Source organism: Macrobrachium rosenbergii, chromosome 7 (assembly GCF_040412425.1).
Source record: "Macrobrachium rosenbergii isolate ZJJX-2024 chromosome 7, ASM4041242v1, whole genome shotgun sequence".
NCBI classification, from domain to species: domain Eukaryota; kingdom Metazoa; phylum Arthropoda; class Malacostraca; order Decapoda; family Palaemonidae; genus Macrobrachium; species Macrobrachium rosenbergii.
Genome location: NC_089747.1, coordinates 43,759,352 through 43,783,057, shown reverse-complemented (window position 1 = coordinate 43,783,057; position 23,706 = coordinate 43,759,352). Strand labels below are relative to the sequence as shown.

Sequence of the window (23,706 nt, the reverse complement as noted above, 5' to 3'; positions counted from 1 at the left end):
TTATAATGTACAAACATAAATAATTACTTATTATTGGTTAACTGGGATCATTAACATAAGAGTTATCCGGGTTTCCTCTGAAATCTTGCGTTTTTACTTGTAGAAGCCATTATTAGTACAATAAAATCTTTCCTGCTGAGGGCCGCACTGCTTATTTAATTTTAGGAGAAAGGGCCCCAATGAAAGCCTTTGAGGGCCCATATATTGCATATTATATAAAAATATAAAGAAACTATATATATATATATATATATATATATATATATATATATATATATATATATATATATATATATATATATATAATATATATATATATATATATATATATATATATATATATATATATATATATATATATATATATAAATGTATAACTGAATCACGAAAATATGGAACGTGATGAATATATAAATAAAGATAAAATCCACGAAGAAACGGAAACACTGGAGTGCTGTGAGGCCTTTCGACACAGGACATAGCGTCGAAAGGCCTCGCAGCACTCCAGCGTTTCCGTTTCCTTCGTGGATTTTATCTTATGTTCTATAAGTAATGATAAAATGTCAGGCGAGACACTAAATATGATGTGATCAAAATCCTACTTCATGGTGAACTACACATACATATATTCTATAAAATGACAAACTGGCAACTTCCTATATTTGTAGGTCTGAGTGCAGCGGTGAATGTGGTGGAACCAGTCTGATCCGGTTTGCTGATCTGTGAACACTTGTCAAAATGCAGGGAAACATGGAGCAACGTTACGCCATCAAATTTTGTGTTAAACTTAAGAAAACCAAACAAGAAGCTTATGGAATGTTAAAGGAGGCCTATGGGGATGAACAGATGAGCCAAGTAAGTTTCTATCAGTGGTTTAACAGATTTTCTGACGGAAATGAACAGGTTGAGGATGAACCCAGATCTGGAGCACCAAAAAGTGCATGCAAGGAGGAAAACATTGAGGAAGTGCAAAGGTTAGTGATGCAAGACCGTCGAATATCTGTGAGAATGCTATCTGAAGCTGGTGGTATTAGTATTGGCACAGTAGAGACAGTTCTGACCGAAGATCTGAAGCTCCACAAAGTCTGTGCCAAGTTCGTGCCAAAGATCCTCTCAGACGACCAGAGGCAGTTTCGTGTGGAATGTTGCACTGACATTCTCGAAATGATAGAGGCTGATTCAGGTTTCCTGAATAAAGTAGTGACTTGTGACGAGAGTTGGGTGTTGACCTACGACCCTGAGGGCAAACGTCAGAGTGCTCAGTGGAAGCACGCGACCTCCCCCAGACCCAAAAAGGCAAAGATGAGCAGGTCGCAAGAGAAGGCCATGGTTATTCCTTTCTTTGACTCCCAGGGGCTCATTCACATTGCATGGGTTCCTCAGGGTCAAACCGTCAATAAGGAATATTACCTTACTGTTCTGAAAAGGTTCAGGGAGGAGATGAGGAAGAAGAGGCCTCAGCAGTGGAGGAGTGGTCAGTGGTGGTTCCACCAGGACAATGCCCCATGCCACAAGTCAACGCTGGTGACCACCTGGATGGCCGACAGGGGAATGAAAGTGGTACAACGCCCACCCTACAGCCCTGACCTAGCCCCTTGCGACTTCTTCCTGTTCCCACGCATGAAAGACAGCCTCAGGGGAATCAGATTCCAGTCAACAGAGGAGCTGAAAGAGGCATCGGAAAGTTACCTGAAGGGACTACTGAAAAAGGACTTTGAGGAGGTCTTCCAGGATTGGGAGAGACGCATGCAGAAGTGTGTAGTTGCGAGAGGCAATTATTTTGGAGGGGACAAAGTTGTGTAAGCTTATGAAAATAAATAGTGTCTCTCTGACATTTTCTCATTACTCTTACATTGAATATATATATATATATATATATATATATATATATATATATATATATATATATATATATATATATATATATATATATATATATATATATATATATATATATATATATATATATATATATATATATATATATATAATATATATATAACAGTAAAAATAAGCGATTAACTGTTGTCTTATTTTATTCATTAGTGTGATATCATTTATCAAAATAAATATTTCGAGGTATAGTCTCTTTGCCTGAATGTTCAAATACAATCTGGCTGATTTGACAAGTATTCATTTATTCTTAAAAATCATTCATTATTATTGTTATATATTATTATTTTTATAATTATTATTATTATTATTATATCAGTAGATGAAGCCTATTCACAAGGAACAAGCACACCAAAGGGGCCACTGACTTGAAATTCAAGCATCCAAAGAATGTTGGTTTCAACCTCCCTCAGCAGACCCCACACTGCAGCTGTAACTGATCATGATACAGAGCCATTGATTTTTCATCGGCCTTGGGGAGACGCGAATACTAACCCCCACACACGACATCTGAGTGGCTTGTCACAACACTCACCACTATACCAGTGGACTATCGGTAATAATTACGGTTAAATAGGGTTAAAAAAAGATCAGAAGTTCAGTTGAAGAGAAATCGAAAATTTGAAAGGTAATTAGAAAAGTCGCTTCATACAAGCCGAAGAAAATGCTTTTAATGCTTATGAATGATTGTTGTTAATTTCATTGCTTTGTCGAGTTTCATCTTATTTTATTTTTATTTTCTCTCTCTCTCTCTCTCTCTCTCTCTCTCTCTCTCTCTCTCTCTCTCTCTCTCTCTCTCTCTCTCTCTTTGTCAACAAAAAAGTTTGATATCATTTTGTAACGGATCTAAAATGAAGAAATAGCCTCTGAATGTATTTCGTGTTTAATTTTGGGAATGATTATGAGAAATTAGATGAGTCACATTGATAAAAAAATTTTTTCTTAAAACTGATAGAAGTTCTCTCAAGTCGGTAGGAGAAACACGAAAAGCTGTTAATTTATTCTATAATATTTTAATTTTTTTAGAGTTACCTTCAGTTTTTATTAATAGCAAATAGTAATTCTAGAAAAGGCGATTGGGCTCTACATTAACCCCCAAAAAAAAAAATTCAACTGTATTTCTGAACAAAAAGAATCAGTTGGAAAGCCGCTAAAATAAAAACTCGGTTAAAACCATGAAACCAATTGTTAAAGAAAATATTAAACAAACAAAGGCTTGTTTACACTAACATACAAAAATGGAAACAATATCAGTATTTCTAATAAAAACAAACTCTTTGTCATCTAACAAAAGGAAATATAAAAAAAACATGCACAATTAAACATACCTACATAAACCATAACAAAATAACAATAAAACTGATCAAAAAGCGTCGAAATGACACCGGTCTGGACGCCCCGAATCATTTGGGCAGCACCAAGCAATTAGCGAGCCCCATCAAGTTTTATTGAGTTTAATGAGGTTTCGTGAATGCGTCGAATTATTAAGGGTAAAGTGACATTGTTTTCCTGCGTCACTTTTGCTGGGGAAAATTCAGAGATCAGTGATTGAAGCTTAATAGTCAGGAATGAGATTAATTAAGTGTGTGGTTAATTTCTATTTTATCGCTTGAGAAAATATTCTTTTTCTTTATATTTTGTTGTCCGGCCACTATGCATTGTGCACCGGTGAAATGGCCTGGGTGTTTAAACAGAAAACAAGATTGCATTGTGGTTCACAAAATCGCATTTCATACTCGACTAGTGGAATAAGAATTGTAAGGGAAAATGCACACCACATTCACAATAAATCTGTTGCTACTGCAATCGCAGAGAAAAGTACACGAATTCATCAGAAGAGAGTCATAATGAAAGTCTATGTGATTTGGAATGAATATAAAACTAAAAAAGGGAAATGCGAACCGCGTGATTTTGCGCAGAGCAGGCATTAAATTGCTGAAGCTTACGTTTCATCGTTTCTGTTCAGTCGTGGTAAAATAATGCATGCCTTATTTATATGGCTCGGTACTACCTTTGACAGTTCATAGGCCGATTGCGTGCTCCGTAGACTTTATAATTCACAATAAGCGAAATGCGGAAAATAAAGACTTTAATCATAGGTACCCTCTCGAGATTAGGATGTCATGCCGGCTATGTAATTGATTATGCTTATTGTTCGCCCAGCGTTCGACCCTCCGACCGGCCAATGAAGAATTAGAGGAATTTATATCTGGTGATAGAAATTCAATTCTCGTCATAATGTGGGTCGGATTCCACAGTAAGCTGTAAGTCCCGTTGCTAGGTAACCAGTTGGTTCTTACCCACGTAAAATAAATCTGATCCTTCGGGCCAGCCCTAGGAGAGCTGTTAATCAGCTCAGTGGTCTGGTTAAACTTAGATATACTTAACTTTTTTCGAACTATGTTGATCATTTAACATTCTGATGAATCATTTATTCCTTTAGATACAGTGGTTTGGATTAAAATAATGATCGAAAGGAAACCAGGTTTGAAATAAAAAAAACAATTAAAATTGAAAAATAAATCAACTGATAAATAAATAACTGAATGAATAGATAAGTGGATAATGATACTAAATAATTATCAAGTACATGCAAACACAAAATGCATCAAAGAATTATATGTGAATATGAGATAGCCAAATAGAAATTTTTATTATTTCCAGTAAATAATAAGTAAATAAATAACTATGCCATTTTGTAAATAGAAAGGTAATTAAATGAATTTGCAAATAAACATCTAGTTAAGTGAATTTATAAGTAAATTATTAATAAGAAACAGATAAAATGTGGGCAGTTTTATGAATGCAGAATACAAATTGGCAGCAATATTCAGCAAATGAAACCATACGCAGGTTTCATTAAGAATTAATTGAAAAAATAATAAACAAAGGAAGGAAACAGAAAAGGAAATATACAGAACAAGTTTAGATGAAAAAAGGGTAGAACTGAAAATATTAAGTAAAAAGATAATAATAATTGAGGCATTTAAAAAGATTATTTTACTGAATAAGTAAACAAAGACTGATCATTCATAACTTATATAATAATTTTTTTAATATCGGTAAAATTTTAGATTTTAAAATTATTAGGTAACAAAAGAGTCATTAGTGAAGAAAAATGATAAATGTATAAAGTCATGTATTAAGAATAAGAATAAATAATCAGTTTTGTATAAATAGAAAATAGACATTAGCAAATAATGAATAAGATAGATAAGGAACATCGATAGATGAAAAAATATGAAGAAAGAATCAGGGGTGTCAAAATATATATCAATAATTTTGAAAGGTTGATTGATCGATAAACTTGTTAAATAAAAATTTGCTCAAAATAATGAAATATTTCTATACAGCTTCTAAAATTAATAAAAAATTAAAAGTTCGGGGATCAGCATATGGTTAGGAATCAATACACGTGTGATAATGATGATGTAAGTAATTAAGGGATAAAAGAAGTAAAAAAAATTAAACAAAATAAAGATAAGAAATAAAAAAATTACTTATACTATTTCCTGATAGTAAGAAAGTCATAAATAAAGAATTAAATAGATGAATTGATAAATAATTGGATATCCAAAAAAGAAGTAATCCGTTAAGTATATGACGGAATAAGATAAATAAATAAAAAAAAACCAATAAAAATATGGGACTCATAAAAATTTGAAAAAAGTTTAGAGAAAAAATTTAATGACAGTGCTTAAACAATTGAGTACAATTTTATTATGAAGTAAAACAAAATATGATAAACAATATTGTAGCTTACGCTTTGATTAAAAGATAATAATATTGCAGACAAAAACTAAATCAATATGAATAATTATAGTGTACACACTGTATTTATGTACATATACATATATATACATATATACATTATATTTATATATATAAACACATATGTATATATATATGTATATATATATATATATATATATATATATATATATATATATATATATATATATATATATATATATATATATATATATATATATATATATATATATAAGGTGCTGATATATGAAGACAGGGCGATATATCAAACCACAGGTTGACAAAGGAAACAGGCCATTTTCTACATTTGTCTTATCTTTATTCCGACGTTTCGTAACATTACCTTTATTACATCTTCTGGGAATCTGTCAATAAACATAATAAAATTATAAAACAATCTTAAATTTATTAAAAATCAAAAAGTAGTAAAAAGACTAAAATTTTACAATTGCAAAAATATATTTAAAAGCTAAGATCACCGACCAATCTTCAGTTCAGAGAGAAGAAGACTGAATAACACGAGAGAAAACAGGAGACACGTTAGCTAAGATACTGATTGACAAAATCAAAAGTATTAAAACAGTTATAATTGACAAAGTTCAAAATTCATAATAATATAAAGTAAAAAAGAAACAAAAACCTAAGTTAACTGCAAATCAAAACTGACAAATGAGCAATGACTAAGTAATGAGAGATTACATACTAAACAGAAATCTCTCAGTATCTGTCTGCTCAGTGATTTTATTTGACGATTTCTGTTTAGTACGTGATTTCTTATCACTTAGTCATTGCTCTTTTGTCAGTTTTGATTTGCAGTTAACTTAGGTTTTTATGTTCCTTTTTTACTTTATATTATTGTGTATTTTAAAGTGTCAGTTATAACTCTTTTAATACTTTTAGAGTAGTCAGTCATTATAGTTTTTTACTGTTTCTCTTTATTTTTTATGTCATTCTATAGATAAGTGACCCCGATGATGGGAAAAGTCATGTATTCCCGAAAGCTCGGCTGTGCCTCTGTTATATTCTCAGAAATAATAATGTCTGCAATTTTACCACGTCTTCTGGCTATCAGTCTCTCCTTAAATTGAAGTTTTCTAGAAATGACAACATAACTATATTTTACATACAAATGACAACATAACATATATATATATATATATATATATATATACATACTTGATTTAGTTTTATATATACAGTATATACATGTAATATTATTTTTGATTTAATCATAATTTTTAATCATAACGTAGGCTAAAATATTGTTTATTATATTATGTTTTACTTCATAATAAAATTTTACTCAATTGTTGAAGCACTCGCATTAATTTTTTACTCTAACCTTTTTCAAATATTTATGCGTACCGGTTTTTTTAATTGTTTAATTTCCTTATTCCTTTTTCACAGATTTTCTGGCGAGCTCTTTTTGCTGTAGTTTAATCATAAGAAAAGTATCACATGCCTAATGATGAAATTCCTTGTTTAGAACAAGACTAATGAATCAGAAGTGAACAATACATTACCAAGCATTTTTATATTTCTCTGCAATATGTTCATATTCAGTATATATATGTATGTATGCATATACATGTATATATATATATACATATATAATGTATGTATGTATATAATATACTGTACAGTATATATATATATATATATATATATATATATATATATATATATATATATATATATATATATATATATATATATATATATATATATATATATATATATTGACACACACACGCACATATATTTAATATGAACATATTGCAGAGAAATGTAAAAATGCTCGGTTATGTATTGTTCACTGTTGATTGGTTAGGCATGTTCCAAACAAAGAATTTCATCATGCAGCATGTAATACTTTTTTTTGTAATTAAGCTACAGCAAAAAGAACATACCAGAAAATCTGTAAAAGGAAAAAAGGGAAATTATACGCAACACAGGCTGACAAATCATCATATTGCGTGTTCATGAATTATTGAGAGTTAATTGCAGTACGTGTTTGGCATATGGCCTCTCTCTCTCTCTCACTCACTATTATCTATCGCTTGGTAATAGGAGAAAGCAAATCCCTGCCGTGAGTATCTAACTGTAATACATTGTATTAATATATATTGCATAACTGAATGTATATCGGTGAAATAGCACAATGGATGAAAATGTTAAATAATATCTCTCTCTCTCTCTCTCTCTCTCACACATAAATGAATTCATATCCGGGTGAGCTGAACTGGTTCAACAACATACAGCAATTAGTGAAAACCAGGAAGGTGGTTTAAATATACTGAGGTACGATTTCGCGGATGTGCTAAATAATTTCGCGTTAAAATGAATGCGTTACAGTTTTTTTCGCGCTTGTCCGGCACCTTCAGAATATTGATTAACGTCCAGGAAACAGAATGGGGTTTTACATTCATGAAGATTGCGGCTAATTTGAATTTTATCTCTATAACAAAGCGGAGTGAGCTAAACTGAATGATCAGTCAGTCATAATAAAGTTATCACATGGTCATATATATATATATATATATATATATATATATATATATATATATATATATATATATATATATATATATATATATATATATATATATATATATATATATATATATATATATATATATATACATATATATATATATATATATATATATATATATATATATATATATATATATATATATATATATATACATACATATATATATGTGTAGTATATATTTTTATATATATACATATATGGGTAGTGGTTAATGTGGCTTTTCTTAGCAACACTCACTTCTGGGTGTGACGTCCTTGCCTACACGAGTTAGTGTAGAAGAGACTCTTTAGTCTTGGCAGGCAACCTCTAGAAGGACACTCCGAAATCAAACCAGTGGATAGAAGGGAGTCTTTAAGCCTTGGAAGGCAATTCTTCTAAGAGAAGACTACTCAGAATACAAACCTTGTTCTCAAACCTTGGACTATGCCATAGCTATTGTACCGTGGCCTTGCAACTTCTTGGGTTTGCGTTCCCTCTTCTGACGGCACAATCTGACGTTTATCTCTTTTTCGTTCACTTTCCTGTTTTTATCGAAAAGTGTGGAGGACAGGCTGATGAGAAAGCAAAAGTTTCTCTGTGGATTATCAGGAAAGCGCCTTCGTCTTCACCTAATCTCTTCCTTCTGAGTGCTTTGTTTCGAAATCCATCCTGACTGTCCTCCTTGTTGGGATATCTTGCCTTACAAGGTGTGCCGGCCCCACCTTGCAAACAGTTGCTTCCGGCGTTTTTTTTTTCAATGAATTTTTGTAAATAATGTTAATACTGTTGTTGTTGATGGTATTGTTGTTTATTGTTCTGTTGAATTTTACAGTGTTACTGTTGTTATGAGTCTATTTATTAGTTTTGATGCTGATTTTATGTTGTCAGTTTTAATTCTTTCGGAAGACATTGAGCTGAAGCCTGGGCCTGTTACTCATTACAGGAAGAAAAATTGCAAAACTTTACTCAAATATTCGTTCAGGTCAGGTTTTCTTGATCTCCAGAGTTGATTTTATTTTTTATCTGAGACTCTTGTGTCAAGTCACAGGTTGAGTTTTTAATCCCGCGCAAAGTTTGGTGTACACACTAAGTCCGGACGACCTACTTATCGCCAGAAAAATTGGGAGCGTGGTTCCCATGAAGTTTTTGTTTTAAAATTTTAATAATAATAATAAGAATAATATATATACACAAATATATATTACACACACACACACACACACACACACACATATATATATATATATATATATATATATATATATATATATATATATATATATATACATATATACATACACATACATACATACTAAACCTACGCACACAACCCTAAGACGTCACAAGTCGTAGTAGAAGCAAATTGAACGCAATATTCTCTTGGGTACGAAATTGCGAAGGTTTTTCGATAAAATCATTATTTTGACCTTGAAATAACATCAAAGAGAAAATGATAGAGAATAAAGTTATTGATACTTTCCTCAACACCAAAACACCATTTGCTAACGTTACTTTGAAGTGCAGGGAATTCGGCCACATAAGTATTATTTACCTATATCGAACTATAGGTGATGTACATACACAAGATTTGGTGTTTAAGAAAAAATATCTTTCCTTGACGTCAATCATAGAAAAAAAATCAAATAATGTAATTATTTATGAAGAACTTGAAACTCGTTTTAATGGACGTTATGCGATGCATAAAAATAATATTTTACGGAGAAAGTTGTATGATTTTGACGGCGCTAGAATAATAATAATAATAATAATAATAATAATAATAATAATAATAATAATAATAATAATAATAATAATAATAATAGCTTTTCCACAGCATTTAATTTGTACAGAGTCTTCTCTATCGTTCTTACAATCTTTTCATCAGGTTTACCTAAGGGCACATAAAGAGTTCTGTTATCTTAGGTTTATTTCCTCTAACGTGTCGACTGCGCACTTGCGATCATCTCTGAGAGTACAGATCGAATGAACCGATATATTTTTGCCCACTTATTTATGACAGGCTGGGTGGTTTACAATTGGTGGGTTGGTCAACCTACTAACCAACACACCAATTTGTAAACCATCCAGCCTGTTATAAATACATGGCCAAAATATATCTCAGCTCATTCGATTTGTACTCTCGCAGGTGATCGCCAGTGTGCTGTCGACACGTTAGAGGAAATAAACCTAAGCAACAGAAGTCTTTATGTGTCCCTAGGAAACCTGATTTACCAGTTAAATAATAATAATAATAATAATAATAATAATAATAATAATAATAATAATAATAATAATAATAATAACCCTGTTAAACTGGATGATTGCATCATTCGTGTTAATTTTATATTGATTCTTCTCAATTTTCCATACAACTGATTTTTCTTCTTAGTTAATATTGGGCAATAATTGGCCGATGTTCATAATAATTTGGTAGAGAGAAACATATCAGCAGTGCGTGTACATCAGTTTTTGTACTTTTTATACAACAGGGAATGAAATATATGGTATAAACCCTTGGCATCCACCAACTTCAATAATAATAATAATAATAATAATAATAATAATAATAATAATAATAATAATAATAATAAAGGAAAATTATTCGCTTTCATGAGAAAATAGAGTGACGAACTTCAAAGAAGCGGTGAGCGAAGTAAAGAAACAAAAAACCATAATGAGCATTTTTGCATTTCATTTCGCAATGTCGAAAGACCTGGAATTCACTCCTTGCTTCCCTTTTCCTTGTTCCCTCGAGACTTAATTCTTTGTCGGTATTACTCTCCTTCCTAGCGTTTCTCTCTCATTTCGCTAAGAGCTGGAATAGACACTAGCTGATGGTTACTCACTCATGGTACTTCGAGCTTTTGAGAAGACGGTTATATACTTTATTATTATTATTATTATTATTATTATTATTATTATTATTATTATTATTATTATTATTATTATTATTATTATTATTATTATTCAGAAGATGAATCTGATTCATATGGAACAAGCTTCCAAAGAATATGGTGTCCATTAAGAAAAGAAGTAATAGACTATTGGGAAATACAGAAAGAAGAGATCACGTATTAAAAAAATAAATTAACAATTTAATAAATAAATAGATAAAAATGTAAGTAATTAATCAAAACACAAGGAGAATTGTATTAGGGTAGTAATTCATTGCATCTCCGCTTGACTTCTGAAATTCCAATTGCACGGCATCTTCAGGGAGACTGAAATTAAAGGGGGGTGATGAAAAAAGGAAATACTGAACTATTCTTAGTTATAAATCTGTCTACAATAAAAAAACTATTATTAAAAAAACTATCGTTCACAAGGGTAAAGAAAAAAGAATGAGCAAAAGGGATAAATCCAAATATAAAAGAGATGCAGAGAGATGACATAAAATCCTGAAAGCAAAGGAAGGTGATGAAAAAAGGAAATATTGAACTGTTCTTAAAGTTATAAATCTATCTACAATAAAAAAACTATTTAAAAAACTATCGTTCACAAGGGTAAAGAAAAAACAGAATGAGGAAACGGGATAAATTTAGATATAAAATAGATGCAGAGAGAGAGAGAGAGGACATAAAATACTAAAATAAATACGAAGAAGCGAACACAGTATCGTAAGAGAGAGAGAGAGAGAGAGAGAGAGAGAGAGAGAGAGAGAGAGAGAGAGAGAGAGAGAGAGTCTTAACTTCTATTGTATGCAGAAGGTCTGAAAACTTTCTCCCAATACAACTTCAAAGAACTTCTGCCTCCTTCCTTCCTCCTCGCCTGAGTTTTCCAAAACCGAGATACTCTTTTTTTTTTCTCCTACTTTTTCTCCTCTGTTAGGCTTTTCCTATGTGTCGATCTTCATACGTTGATTTTATTATTTTTCTAAACTTGGATCAGCTGTGTTGATGTTAGCCTGAACTGCGTTTACACACACACACACACAACGCACATATATATGTATATGTATATATATACAGTATATATATATATATATATATATATATATATATATATATATATATATATATATATATATATATATATATATATATATATATATATATATATATATATATATATATATATATATATATATATATATATATATATATATATATATATACTTACATATATATAAATAATAGTAATAATAATAATACTGATAAGAATAATAATAAAGGGTAGAAGGAGAGCATTAATGTTTTCTATCACAAATGCCGAAAAGTCCTGCTTCTATTAAATAAAAAATGGAAGTGACATATAATAACGGGAGGGAGAGTTTTCTTGGGGAAAAATTGTCAGATCACCATTTGTTCTGCGTCTCACGGAATCAGTCTGCGGGGAACCGTGGAAGTAAACGTGCTTTTTTAGAATAAGCTACATCTATACAAACGTACTCACTTGACTCGAAATCACACACACACACAAACGCACACACACACACACACACACAAAGGAAATAGGCTTAGCCATCTCTCATAACAATAATAATAACAGAAGTAATAATGATAATAAATTTGTTCCCTCCTATTTATAACCTTTGTGATTAGAAATTTCCGGCATCATCATAATCATCCCAGTTAACATTTGGCATCAGACGGTTACCTCTTTTGAAGTTGTTGAATCATGTCGGTGAATGAAAGTATTTAAATGAGAAATTTTATGTAAAGGCTAAAGAAATGAAGGACTTTCTTATGTATTTTAATAAAGAAGAGAGCAACCAGAAGAAATAAAGAACGCTATTTTTAACGGACAAAACGTGAAACAATAGGAGGATTACAGACAGTGCAGTTGGTAGATATTGCAAGAGAAATCAAAGACATGGACAGCGAATACAAGAGATACAAAAGGGATATATAAAAATCCGGATAAAGGAGACTGGGAACTGACGCACATAACTCCACTGTCTTCTTTTGGGTGATATCTGGAAAATCCTTCCCATTCAGGCAACAGAACTTATCTCAAGACTTCTTCTGCTTCTAAGAAGAAGAAAGAGAAGAAGGAAGGAAAAGTGTCAGAGAATGACTTCATGAAATAGAAAAAATACTTGGTGTTTGAAAACAAAATATATATTTATTGTCGTGTAGGAATTCAACAGAAGTGAATATATTTTACGCGATTTTTTCTTACAAGTGGAATTTTGTCCTCAGTTTCAAGCTTTCTAAAATCTTTTCCTAACCCTTAGAGTTTGAAGGGATTGATTTAAATTCGTCGAAAGGGAGATAGACTTAGATTTAGAAAAACGGTGCAAAAGATATTATCATTTACTCTTTACCTCAGTAGAAAACACACATTTATGCACGGATAGCTTCAGATAATCCCCGGTCAAGAACAAAGAATACATAAAACAATATTATGAGAAAGTCTTCCTAATATAGTGACTTCTGCCGTTCAGTTGCCAATTCTCTTTTAGCCTAACTGAAATGCTTTTGGCAGTCTGTGCAGTTTATTTTTATTATCACCAACGCCTTTGAGAAACATATTGAAACACTTTTACCAGTCGCTGCGGCTTCTGTTTGCTGTCACTTTTGCCCTTAACAATAAAAAGAAAACCACGCACGCGCGCGCACACACACACACACACACACACACACACACATATACAGCATTTTTATTTCAAAGCATCTTTCACTCCATAGAAGATCTTGCCGAGGAAAAAAAAATGAACGAACAAGTAAAAGGCAAAGAGGCGCGTTTAGAATCTTGCCGCCCAAAAAAGTATTCCGTACTGTTTTATCCTTCCGGGATCTCAGCAGAATTTTTAGGATAAAGGTTTTAGCTCCATCCCCCCCCCTTTTAAATCCTGATTGTGACCTCCGCAGCAGTATAGCTACCAGGTACTTAATTCACCACATTTTAATTCTTTCTGAATTATTATTATTATTATTATTATTATTATTATTATTATTATTATTATTATTATCGGATCTGCAAAAAGGAACAAGATCGCCTTTACAGCTCATGTTTTAAGAGCAAGCACTTCTGTGAGAGAGAGAGAGAGAGAGAGAGAGAGAGAGAGAGAGAGAGAGAGAGAGAGAGAGAGAGAGAGAGTCTTTCTTTAACAATCATATTGAAAAAAATTTTTTTTGAGTATTCGAAAAGTCTAATAAAATATTTTTGGTCTCTTTCCTCGACTGAGCGTTCCGGAACCCAAACTAATTAGCAGTTTCTGAAATGACTGACGGTAATAGAAAATACAATAATAATAATAATAATAATAATAATAATAATAATAATAATAATAATAATAATAATAATAATGGCAAGATTCTCTTAACAGAAAATAAAGTAAATAAAGAATTTTTCGTAGTTGATTAATAATGTATCAATATATCAATACATCAGTTAACAACATATTAATATATGACCAATCAATATATTGCTTCTCTAAGGTATAAACAAAGTTGAAATTGCTTTGTATGACGCAGAATATGGCCGTAAAAAAGTATTATTTAGATGACATCATAGATTACAGTAAACCTGTCTCTAGGGTAGACTGGGAGCAGATGTAAAGAAAATTGTTATGTGAAATACATCGAAAGTAAATACATCCATGATTATGAGGTTAATACGAGGGAACAAGAGAGCTGTTGTTAATGATACTACAATTTACTGTAAGAAATCTTTGAGTGATATTGACAACCATTCTGAACAAAATACATTTTATATGTGTGATTAAAAAAAGTTTGTATTAAGCTTGGATCCGAGTGTGATTATCGGAAGACGAGAAGAATACGGCCTTAGGATGGCAATAAAAATTATCCAAAACCAGACTCAATAATATAAAAAAATATATAACAAATATTTTTGTATGATATACGAGGTCATTTAATACCTGACTTTATGGATACATGAAAAAATATATCTCTCTGCTTAGTTCTGGTGTGAGGGAATAAAGGAATGATAGTTATTAAAAAAAGGGGTGGGGGGTTTGCTCGCGCGGGATCGTTTTGTTTGTTTGTGTACATGTGAGGATTTGTCTGTATGTTTTTTTGTTTTGTTTTACAGTTCAAGGCTTTTTTTCTCACTACAGCTAAGGTTTTGAAATGTTTGGATGTTTATTTCCACATTTTTTTCTGTAGGTTTTTTGTTTTTGCTACTTTGAGCGAGTCTTCCTCTTATTTCCTTATAACATCAAAACCCCCTCTCTCTCTCTCTCTCTCTCTCTCTCTCTCTCTCTCTCTCTCTCTCTCTCTCTCTCTCTCTCTCTTTTAAGGTGAGTTTACAACAGTATATTCGTTTTTAACTTTTATATCTGTTTAACATAACTCCCTCTCTCTCTCTCTCTCTTTTAAGGTGAGTTTACAACAGTATATATCTTTTAACATAACTCTCTCTCTCTCTCTCTCTCTCTCTCTCTCTCTCTCTCTCTCTCTCTCTCTCTCTCTCTCGTTTTTAACTTTTTTCCATATCTTTTAACATAACCCTCTCTCTCTCTCTCTCTCTCTTTCTCTCTCTCTCTCTCTCTCTCTCTCTCTCTCTCTCTCTCTCTCTCTCTCTCTCTCTCTCTCTCGTAAGTGAGTTTACCGCAGCATGTTCATTTCCACCTAGAATTTTTTTGTAACATTTCAAATCTCTCTCTCTCTCTCTCTCTCTCTCTCTCTCTCTCTCTCTCTCTCTCTCTCTCTCTCTCTCTCTCTTAAAGGTGAGTGTACCACAGTGTTTCCTTTCCATTTTTATCTTCTTTTAACATCTCTCTCTCTCTCTCTCTCTCTCTCTCTCTCTCTCTCTCTCTCTCTCTCTCTCCAAATATTATTTCCCCAAAAAGTCTCAGAATCTCCGGTCGTCGCGAATATCGGAAAATCCTGTCGGCATTTGCAGCAAACTTTGGGATCCTTCGCGTCTCGTTTATCCTCCGCAGCTTCTGGGCAATCATGCAAATTCTCTTGTGAGGATCTTCGTAAATATCCTACTGAGTCCTCTCACGCTTTCCGGCAGTCACCTGTTTGTCTCGTTGCGCAACTGAACAGGAAACTTTAGGGGCAAAGGTAGTTTTTATTTGACGGGACAGGTTTGACAGTCATGGTCACATGGAGCGTATACAAGTCCCAAGATTCAGTGGCTACCGATGCAAGATGTATGGAAATGCATTTAGCTCTTATGCGATGGTTTAGCGGCTTAGCCATTATACTCTAGACTGCTACAAATGCATTTGTTTATTTATCTGTTAGGCTTTGCTACGGATTATAACTTTTAATTATTCGTAGGAAATTCCAACTTTTGTTTCTTATCAATAAATGGATCACTGAAATATATATTTTCCAACTCCAAGTATTTGTATGTTTGTGTGTGTGTGTATATATATATATATATATATATATATATATATATATATATATATATATATATATATATATATATATATATATATATACATATATATATATGAAGATAAAAAGGCCCATAAAACACTGTATGAACGTTGCAACCACACAGTGCTTTATGGGATATTTTATCTTCATTTTATGCCGTTGTATTACAGTAAAAGACATTCATATTACAGTAATACATTCATATATATATATATATATATATATATATATATATATATATATATATATATATATATATATATATATATATATATATATATATATATATATATATATATATATATATATATATATATATATATATATATATATATATTGACCATGGTTCGTTCCCAAGCAAGACTATTTGAGCTTGTGTTTTCTATTTATTTTCCGTATCACGACTAACCCAAGACCTTGGCTCTGCCGTAAAATAAAATACTCATCTCTATTAAATCGAGTGACGGATACCATCATTGTGGGCAAGTTTTAATTTTATTCATCTGACTCTTAATTCTCTCATATCTCCCATACCTCCTTTTCTTATTTATCCTGTTTTTTTTATCTACATCATCTTGTTCTTCTTTGCCAGGATCTAAAAAAAGGACTCTTGGATATCCCACAAGGAAACAGTGATGTCATTCATATTACCTGTTTTTAAGCTGACATTCAATTTTTTTCTATTCATAAATTTAGTCTGTATTCTCATTTCGAGCTGATTTCTTTTTTAATCCTTCCTCTTTCTAATTCTTACTTTTTTTGGAAAATATTTTCTTTTGTTTTTCGTGAGTTGGTTTTTTGTTCTTTTCATGTTCTTTCGTTGTTGCTTAAAGCTTTTATTCTTTTAAATATTCTCCCATTTCATATCACAAATGACCCATCACCATGAATGAAGGCTTGCGTTCTATAGGAATAGTGGTTTATCTTCTGAATAATAATAATAATAATAATAATAATTATAATAATAATAATAATAATAATAATAATAATAATAATAATAATAATAACTCGAAAATATTATTATTTATTATTATTATTATTATTATTATTATTATTATTATTATTATTATTATTATTACGCTTCAGGACCGTCAGCTATAAAACCTTAACCTCTTGTACCTTTACAAAAATCATTAATTCTATCATCGCAAAGTAAGAAAAAGATGAGAAACACCTTTAACATCATGACGCAACCAAAAAACCTAAAGAGAACCAAAGTAAAAAAAAATGGGGGGAAACCCAATTGAAACCCAAAGAGGAACCCAAAGGGAACCCAAAGTGTCTCAGAGCTTCAGGTATCTCAGTCGAGGAAGAAGTAGGCCAAGAATTCTTTGAAGCCGTATTGGAGGAACGTTTTCGGATATTAAAAAAAAAAAAAAAAAAAAAAAAAAAAAAAAAGGAGAAAAGACTCGTAAAAGACTCTCTCTCTCTCTCTCTCTCTCTCTCTCTCTCTCTCTCTCTCTCTCTCTCTCTCTCTCTCTGTCGTATTCCAGCATCTCGCCGCCAAACAATAAATACCCAGTCCTTTTATTTTTACGCTTTGTTAAAACTGCTTCCACGTACGCTCTTCAAGGGGACAGTACGCAATTGAAATTGCGCAAAATTATGATTGACATCAATGCCGGACACTTTGTGCAAAGCAATATTGCAATAAACTTCACGCGAGTTGCCAGGTCAGCGCTTTATATACTCAGTGGATATAATGTCATGTGTTTTAAGTGATAAGAATCTTTTCGATGTTTTTAATATTTCCAGACAGGCAAGACGAACTTAATTCATTATGGAATATTTAAAGCCACAGAAAATATTTTCCATATTCTAAAATAAATATTTGAAATTTCTCATCGCTGCGAGGGACTCGTGAGAGAGAGAGAGAGAGAGAGAGAGAGAGAGAGAGAGAGAGAGAGAGAGAGAGAGAGAGCAAATTTACTCTATCTCAACCTTGTCTGCTGTTGGAGAACAATAACGCAGCACGAAACGGAACAGAAAGGCATAATAGTGGGAAAGTTTAACTTCGCTGCTTCCTGTAAATGTCCCATTAAAGAAACCTCTGCAAACAGCGTCGCTCTTTCCAAAGCAAAATACTTCGTGGCGTCGACACAAATGGATCTGTTCGGAGCGTGCGCAGGAGGACGCGCTAATGGACGGCGTCGATTCCTTTGGGAAATCTTGCAATTTGCAGTTAAATCACCTGACGCGTCCACTTTCATTTTTGTTATCGAAATTCCAAGTGAAATGGTGCTAACTGTAGTTATTTCCATTGTTAGTTATTGGATTTGTTAATGTCATAATACTAAGAAATTAACTTTTTCGGTGTTACGATGCTGATCTGATGAGTCAGGTTCAACGAAAACTTGTGGATGGGCAGTACTTGAATAGGTGACCGCCTAGTAATGGTGTGTATGTCTCTTTGGAAGGGTGTGTGTTATAAATATTATATAGTTATGTCATGTAGATTCCGTTAGTATTTATTATTGTCACGACAAGTACATCATTTATTTATGCAGGAAATACCTTGGACTGAAATTCTCGGTAAAATAAGTTCGACTGACAATTAAAGTTGCATTTCTTAGAAAGAGTTTTCTGTAAATTTCACTTTTAAATATAGAACTATGATAGGGGTCACACTTGTATTTTTTCTACAAATTTTATTATTATTATTATTATTATTATTATTATTATTATTATTATTATTATTATTATTATTATTATTATTATTATTATTATTAGCAGTAGTTTACAATTTTCAAACAACTCCAAAGAACATTTCTGCTCTTTATACTGAACGCCGAAACTTGACGTATCATCACCCTGATAACAAACATAATCAACTCAGCCAATGCTTCTGCATTTAGCTAATGGCATTTCAGAAGACTTCGGACGTGGAGGTGAGATTCCCAACGATGCTGTATCTACTGACGTCCTTTGAAACGGAATTGACACCAGAGTGAATATCGCTCTTTGATTATGCATCCACTATTGGATTCTCTGTGATACACTCACTCTGGGAGTGAAATACAGAGCCAGATGCATCGATGATCTATCATTCAGAGGCTCTGAACAGCGTCCTGTTCATTTTCAAAGCGATGTCGAAGGCGCGTTAACCATTCACTTGGAATATCTTGCTCGAGACGTAGAAGACATTGTACCCAAGTCACTTTTGGGGTGCTTTTGCCTGCTGTCTTATAAAGTTAGAATTTGTGTTATTTATATTTGTATTCAAGAGCTTTCGTTCTCTCTCTCTCTCTCTCTCTCTCTCTCTCTCTCTCTCTCTCTCTCTCTCTCTCTCTCTCTGGGCTAATTCCTAAATTCCATTAATCCTCTGTTGACCGGAGCCGTGAATTATGTACCTAGATGTCAGTCACCTGTTGTGTTCCACTAATAGCTTGGAGAGAGAGAGAGAGAGCGGTATGAACCCAATATTTCCTTAGGCACGAAATTGCAAAGGTTTTCCAATAAAATCGCTCTCTTAACCTTGAACTATCATCATAGTAAAAATGACAGAGAATAAACTTCTTGATTCTTTCTTCAACAAGAAACACCATTTGCTAACGTTGTTTTGAAGTGTAGAGAATTCAATCTCAAAAATAATATTTACCTAAATCGAACGATAGATCATGTGCAGACTCAGGATTTGATGTTTAAGAAAAGTATCTTTCCTTGACGTCATCCAAGAAAAAAAAAATTAATGGAATTATTTATGAATGGCTTGAAACTCTCATTTCAATGGAGGTTATACGATGCTTCAAAATAATATTTTATGGGGAATGTTGTAAAATAATAATAATAATAATAATAATAATAATAATAATAATAATAATAATAATAATAATAATAATATCGTTTCTTGTCGCCATCCCTGAAAAAAGATCAAATAAAGTCATAATTTCTGAATTGGTTGAAACTTTCATTTTATGGAGAATGTTGAATACTGTGAGCTGTCAGAATAATCATAATGATAATAATAATTTTAATAACCATCTTCATCATAATTATCTTCATCATCATGTGAAAATGCAAACGGGCAGGAAAGATCGAAAAAACATGGAAGAGAACAAAAGAAAGGGAAAATGTGACAATAACAAAATAACGTGTGTAATAAAGAAATTAAAATTGCACATCCTTTTAAAAATACAAATGAGTTAAAGGCAATGAATTATGTCATCAAAGACTTAGCATGGAAGGAAGGGAAAACTGAAAACAACAAGAAAAATTAAAAGATAAGGAAAGAATTAATATATATTACATTTATTATATTTTTAATATTCTTTAACTGTACTTCAAAGAAGAAGAGGGAAAGACACACAAGAGGAAAATATAGGAATGAAAATGAATAAAAAAAACAACATACAATTCTGCTGGAGACAAAAGACCATCCATAATGTCACGTACGAGGAAGTGAAACAAAGAATATAATTTTTGAAATATTTCACAAAAAAGGGAGAAACATATTTCAGTCATAATTTACCCATATACACTATATAAATGTATATATATATATATATATATATATATATATATATATATATATATATATATATATATATATATATATATATATATATATTGTTATGATCTCGCTACCTCGAGATCAACAGGTTCGAAATACGAACAAACAATTGGGCTGAAATGACTGACGAGAGGTGACGAGCAAAGGGGGGAGGAACAGAACAATACCCAAAGGTGACCTTAATATTAATGTATTATAACAAGATATATACATATTTACAAGTGAGTCAGGTCTGGTACAAAATAAATCAAATTACATACTCAATATTACCATCAATAAAATATAATTACCAGCAGCAAACGTTCAAAGTAATAAACGATTTAGTTAAATACCATAATGAGTCCATTCAAAATATAAAAACATCATCAAATTCATAACAGGAGTCAGTTCCAAATCAAAATAACACTGATGTAGCTAAACCAAAGTTACTTTATGAAACACCATCACATTAAATTAACAAAACAGTAATCATTATGAGCGAACAACACTTTGGCTACATCACAAAATATAAACAAAACAGACAGCGTCAACAATATGATCAAGCAGCATCAAACATAGTACAAAAATAGCATAAATAATTAAGCAACACACATGATCATGAAGAATAATAAAGCAGCATAAACAATACTAATACAACAGTATAAATAATACCAGTAAAACCTCGTGCAGCACAAAAACACAACAATCTTCGAAGAGATGTCAAGACCAAACATCAAAGGTCAAAGAGGATGAACACCATTAGACTATCCGCCGAGCCATCATCAAAACAGTCTATGACTCTTACAGAAACAGATCCGAAAATACAAATGATGACGACAGTCAATGTGACAGCAGATCTGCTGCCCAACAGGAACGACTCCGCTCCACTGATAGACAAGGTTCAGCCATCAACATCATCCTCCAACTGCAGGGGGCCATAGGTAGAGAATACCTGCAGTTCCAAAAATACTCGAAGAAGCTGCTATGCTATCGAGAACCTGACTCGCTGCTGTTCCAAACCTGACTGACGCTCTCGAAGACACCGAGACAGACGTCAATTCCTACTGCAAAGCAAACAAAAAAAGGAACAATCGGCAAACGATTATTCTCACAATATATACAGTATATATATATATATATATATATATATATATATATATATATATATATATATATATATATATATATATATATATATATATATATATATATATATATATATATATATATATATATATATATATATATATATATATATTATTTATATATATATAATACAAATTGTAACTTTATAAGTCGATAAGTAGAAATATAAGACAGTAGGTAAAAGCACCCCAAAAGTGACTTGGGTACAATGTCTTCTACGTCTCGAGGAAGATATTCCAAGTGAATGGTTAACGCGGCCTCGACGTCGCTTTGAAAATGAACAGGACGCTGTTCAGAGCCTCTGAATGATAGATCATCGATGCATCTGGCTCTGTATTTCACTCCCAGAGTGAGTGTATCACAGAGAATCCAATAGTGGATGCATAATCAAAGAGCGATAATCACTCTGGTGTCAATTCCGTCTCAAAGGACGTCAGTAGAAGCAGCATCGTCGGGAGTCTCACCTCTAAGTCTGGAGTCTTATAAAATGCCATTAGCTAAATACAGAAGCATTGGCCGAGTTGATTATGTTTGTTATCAGGGTTGATGATGCGTCGAGTTTCGTCGTTCAGTATTAAGAGCAGAAATATTCTATGGAAGTGTTTGAAAATTGTAAACTACTGCTAATAATAATAATAATAATAATATGTAGAAAAAATACCAGTGTGACCCCTATCATAGTTCTATATTTAAAAGTGAAATTTACAGAAAACTCTTTCTAGGAAATGCAGCTTTAATTGTCAGTCGAACTTATTTTACCGAGAATTTCAGTCCAAGGTATTTCCTGCATAAATAAATGATGCACTTGTGACAATAATAACTTCTAACGAAATCTACATGACATAACTAATATTTATAACACACACCCTCCCAAAGAGAAATACATACCATTACTAGGCGGTCACCTATTCAAGTACTGCCCATCCACAAGTTTTCGTTGAACCTGACTCATCAGATCAGCATCGTAACACCGAAAAAGTTAATTTCTTAGTATTATGACATTAACAAATCCAATAACTAACAATGGAAATAACTACAGTTAGCACCATTTCACTTGGAATTTCGATAACAAAAATGAAAGTGGACGCGTCAGGTGATTTAACTGCAAATTGCAAGATTTCCCAAAGGAATCGACGCCGTCCATTAGCGCGTCCTTCTGCGCGCGCTCCGAACAGATCCATTTGTGTCGACGCCACGAAGTATTTTGTTTTGAAAAGAGTGACGCTGTTTGCAGAGGTTTCTTTAATGGGACAGTTACAGGAAGCAGCGAAGTTAAACTTTCCCACTATTATGCCTTTCTGTTCCGTTTCGTGCTGCGTTATTGTTCTCCAACGGCAGACAAGGTTGAAAGAGAGTAAATTTGCCCCCTCTCTCTCTCTCTCTCTCTCTCTCTCTCTCTCTCTCTCTCTCTCTCTCTCTCTCTCTCTCTCTCTCTCTCTCTCTCTCACGAGTCCCTCGCAGCGATGAGAAATTTCAGTTATTTATTTTAGAATATGGAAAACATTTTCTGTGGATTTAAAAATTCCATAATGAATTAACTTCGCCTTGCTTGTCCGGAAATATTAAAA

At 32.3% G+C, this 23,706-nt stretch overlaps 1 protein-coding gene across 1 annotated transcript; it reads left to right on the top strand.

Moving 5' to 3' along the window:
- Positions 1-816: 816 nt before the first annotated feature.
- LOC136840412 (histone-lysine N-methyltransferase SETMAR-like) lies at positions 817-22,016 on the top strand. Its single transcript, XM_067107092.1, has 2 exons — positions 817-1,384; positions 21,784-22,016. Exons 1-2 carry the CDS (start codon positions 817-819, stop codon positions 22,014-22,016), a joined length of 801 nt encoding a protein of 266 aa, XP_066963193.1.
- The last annotated feature ends 1,690 nt before the right edge of the window (positions 22,017-23,706 follow it).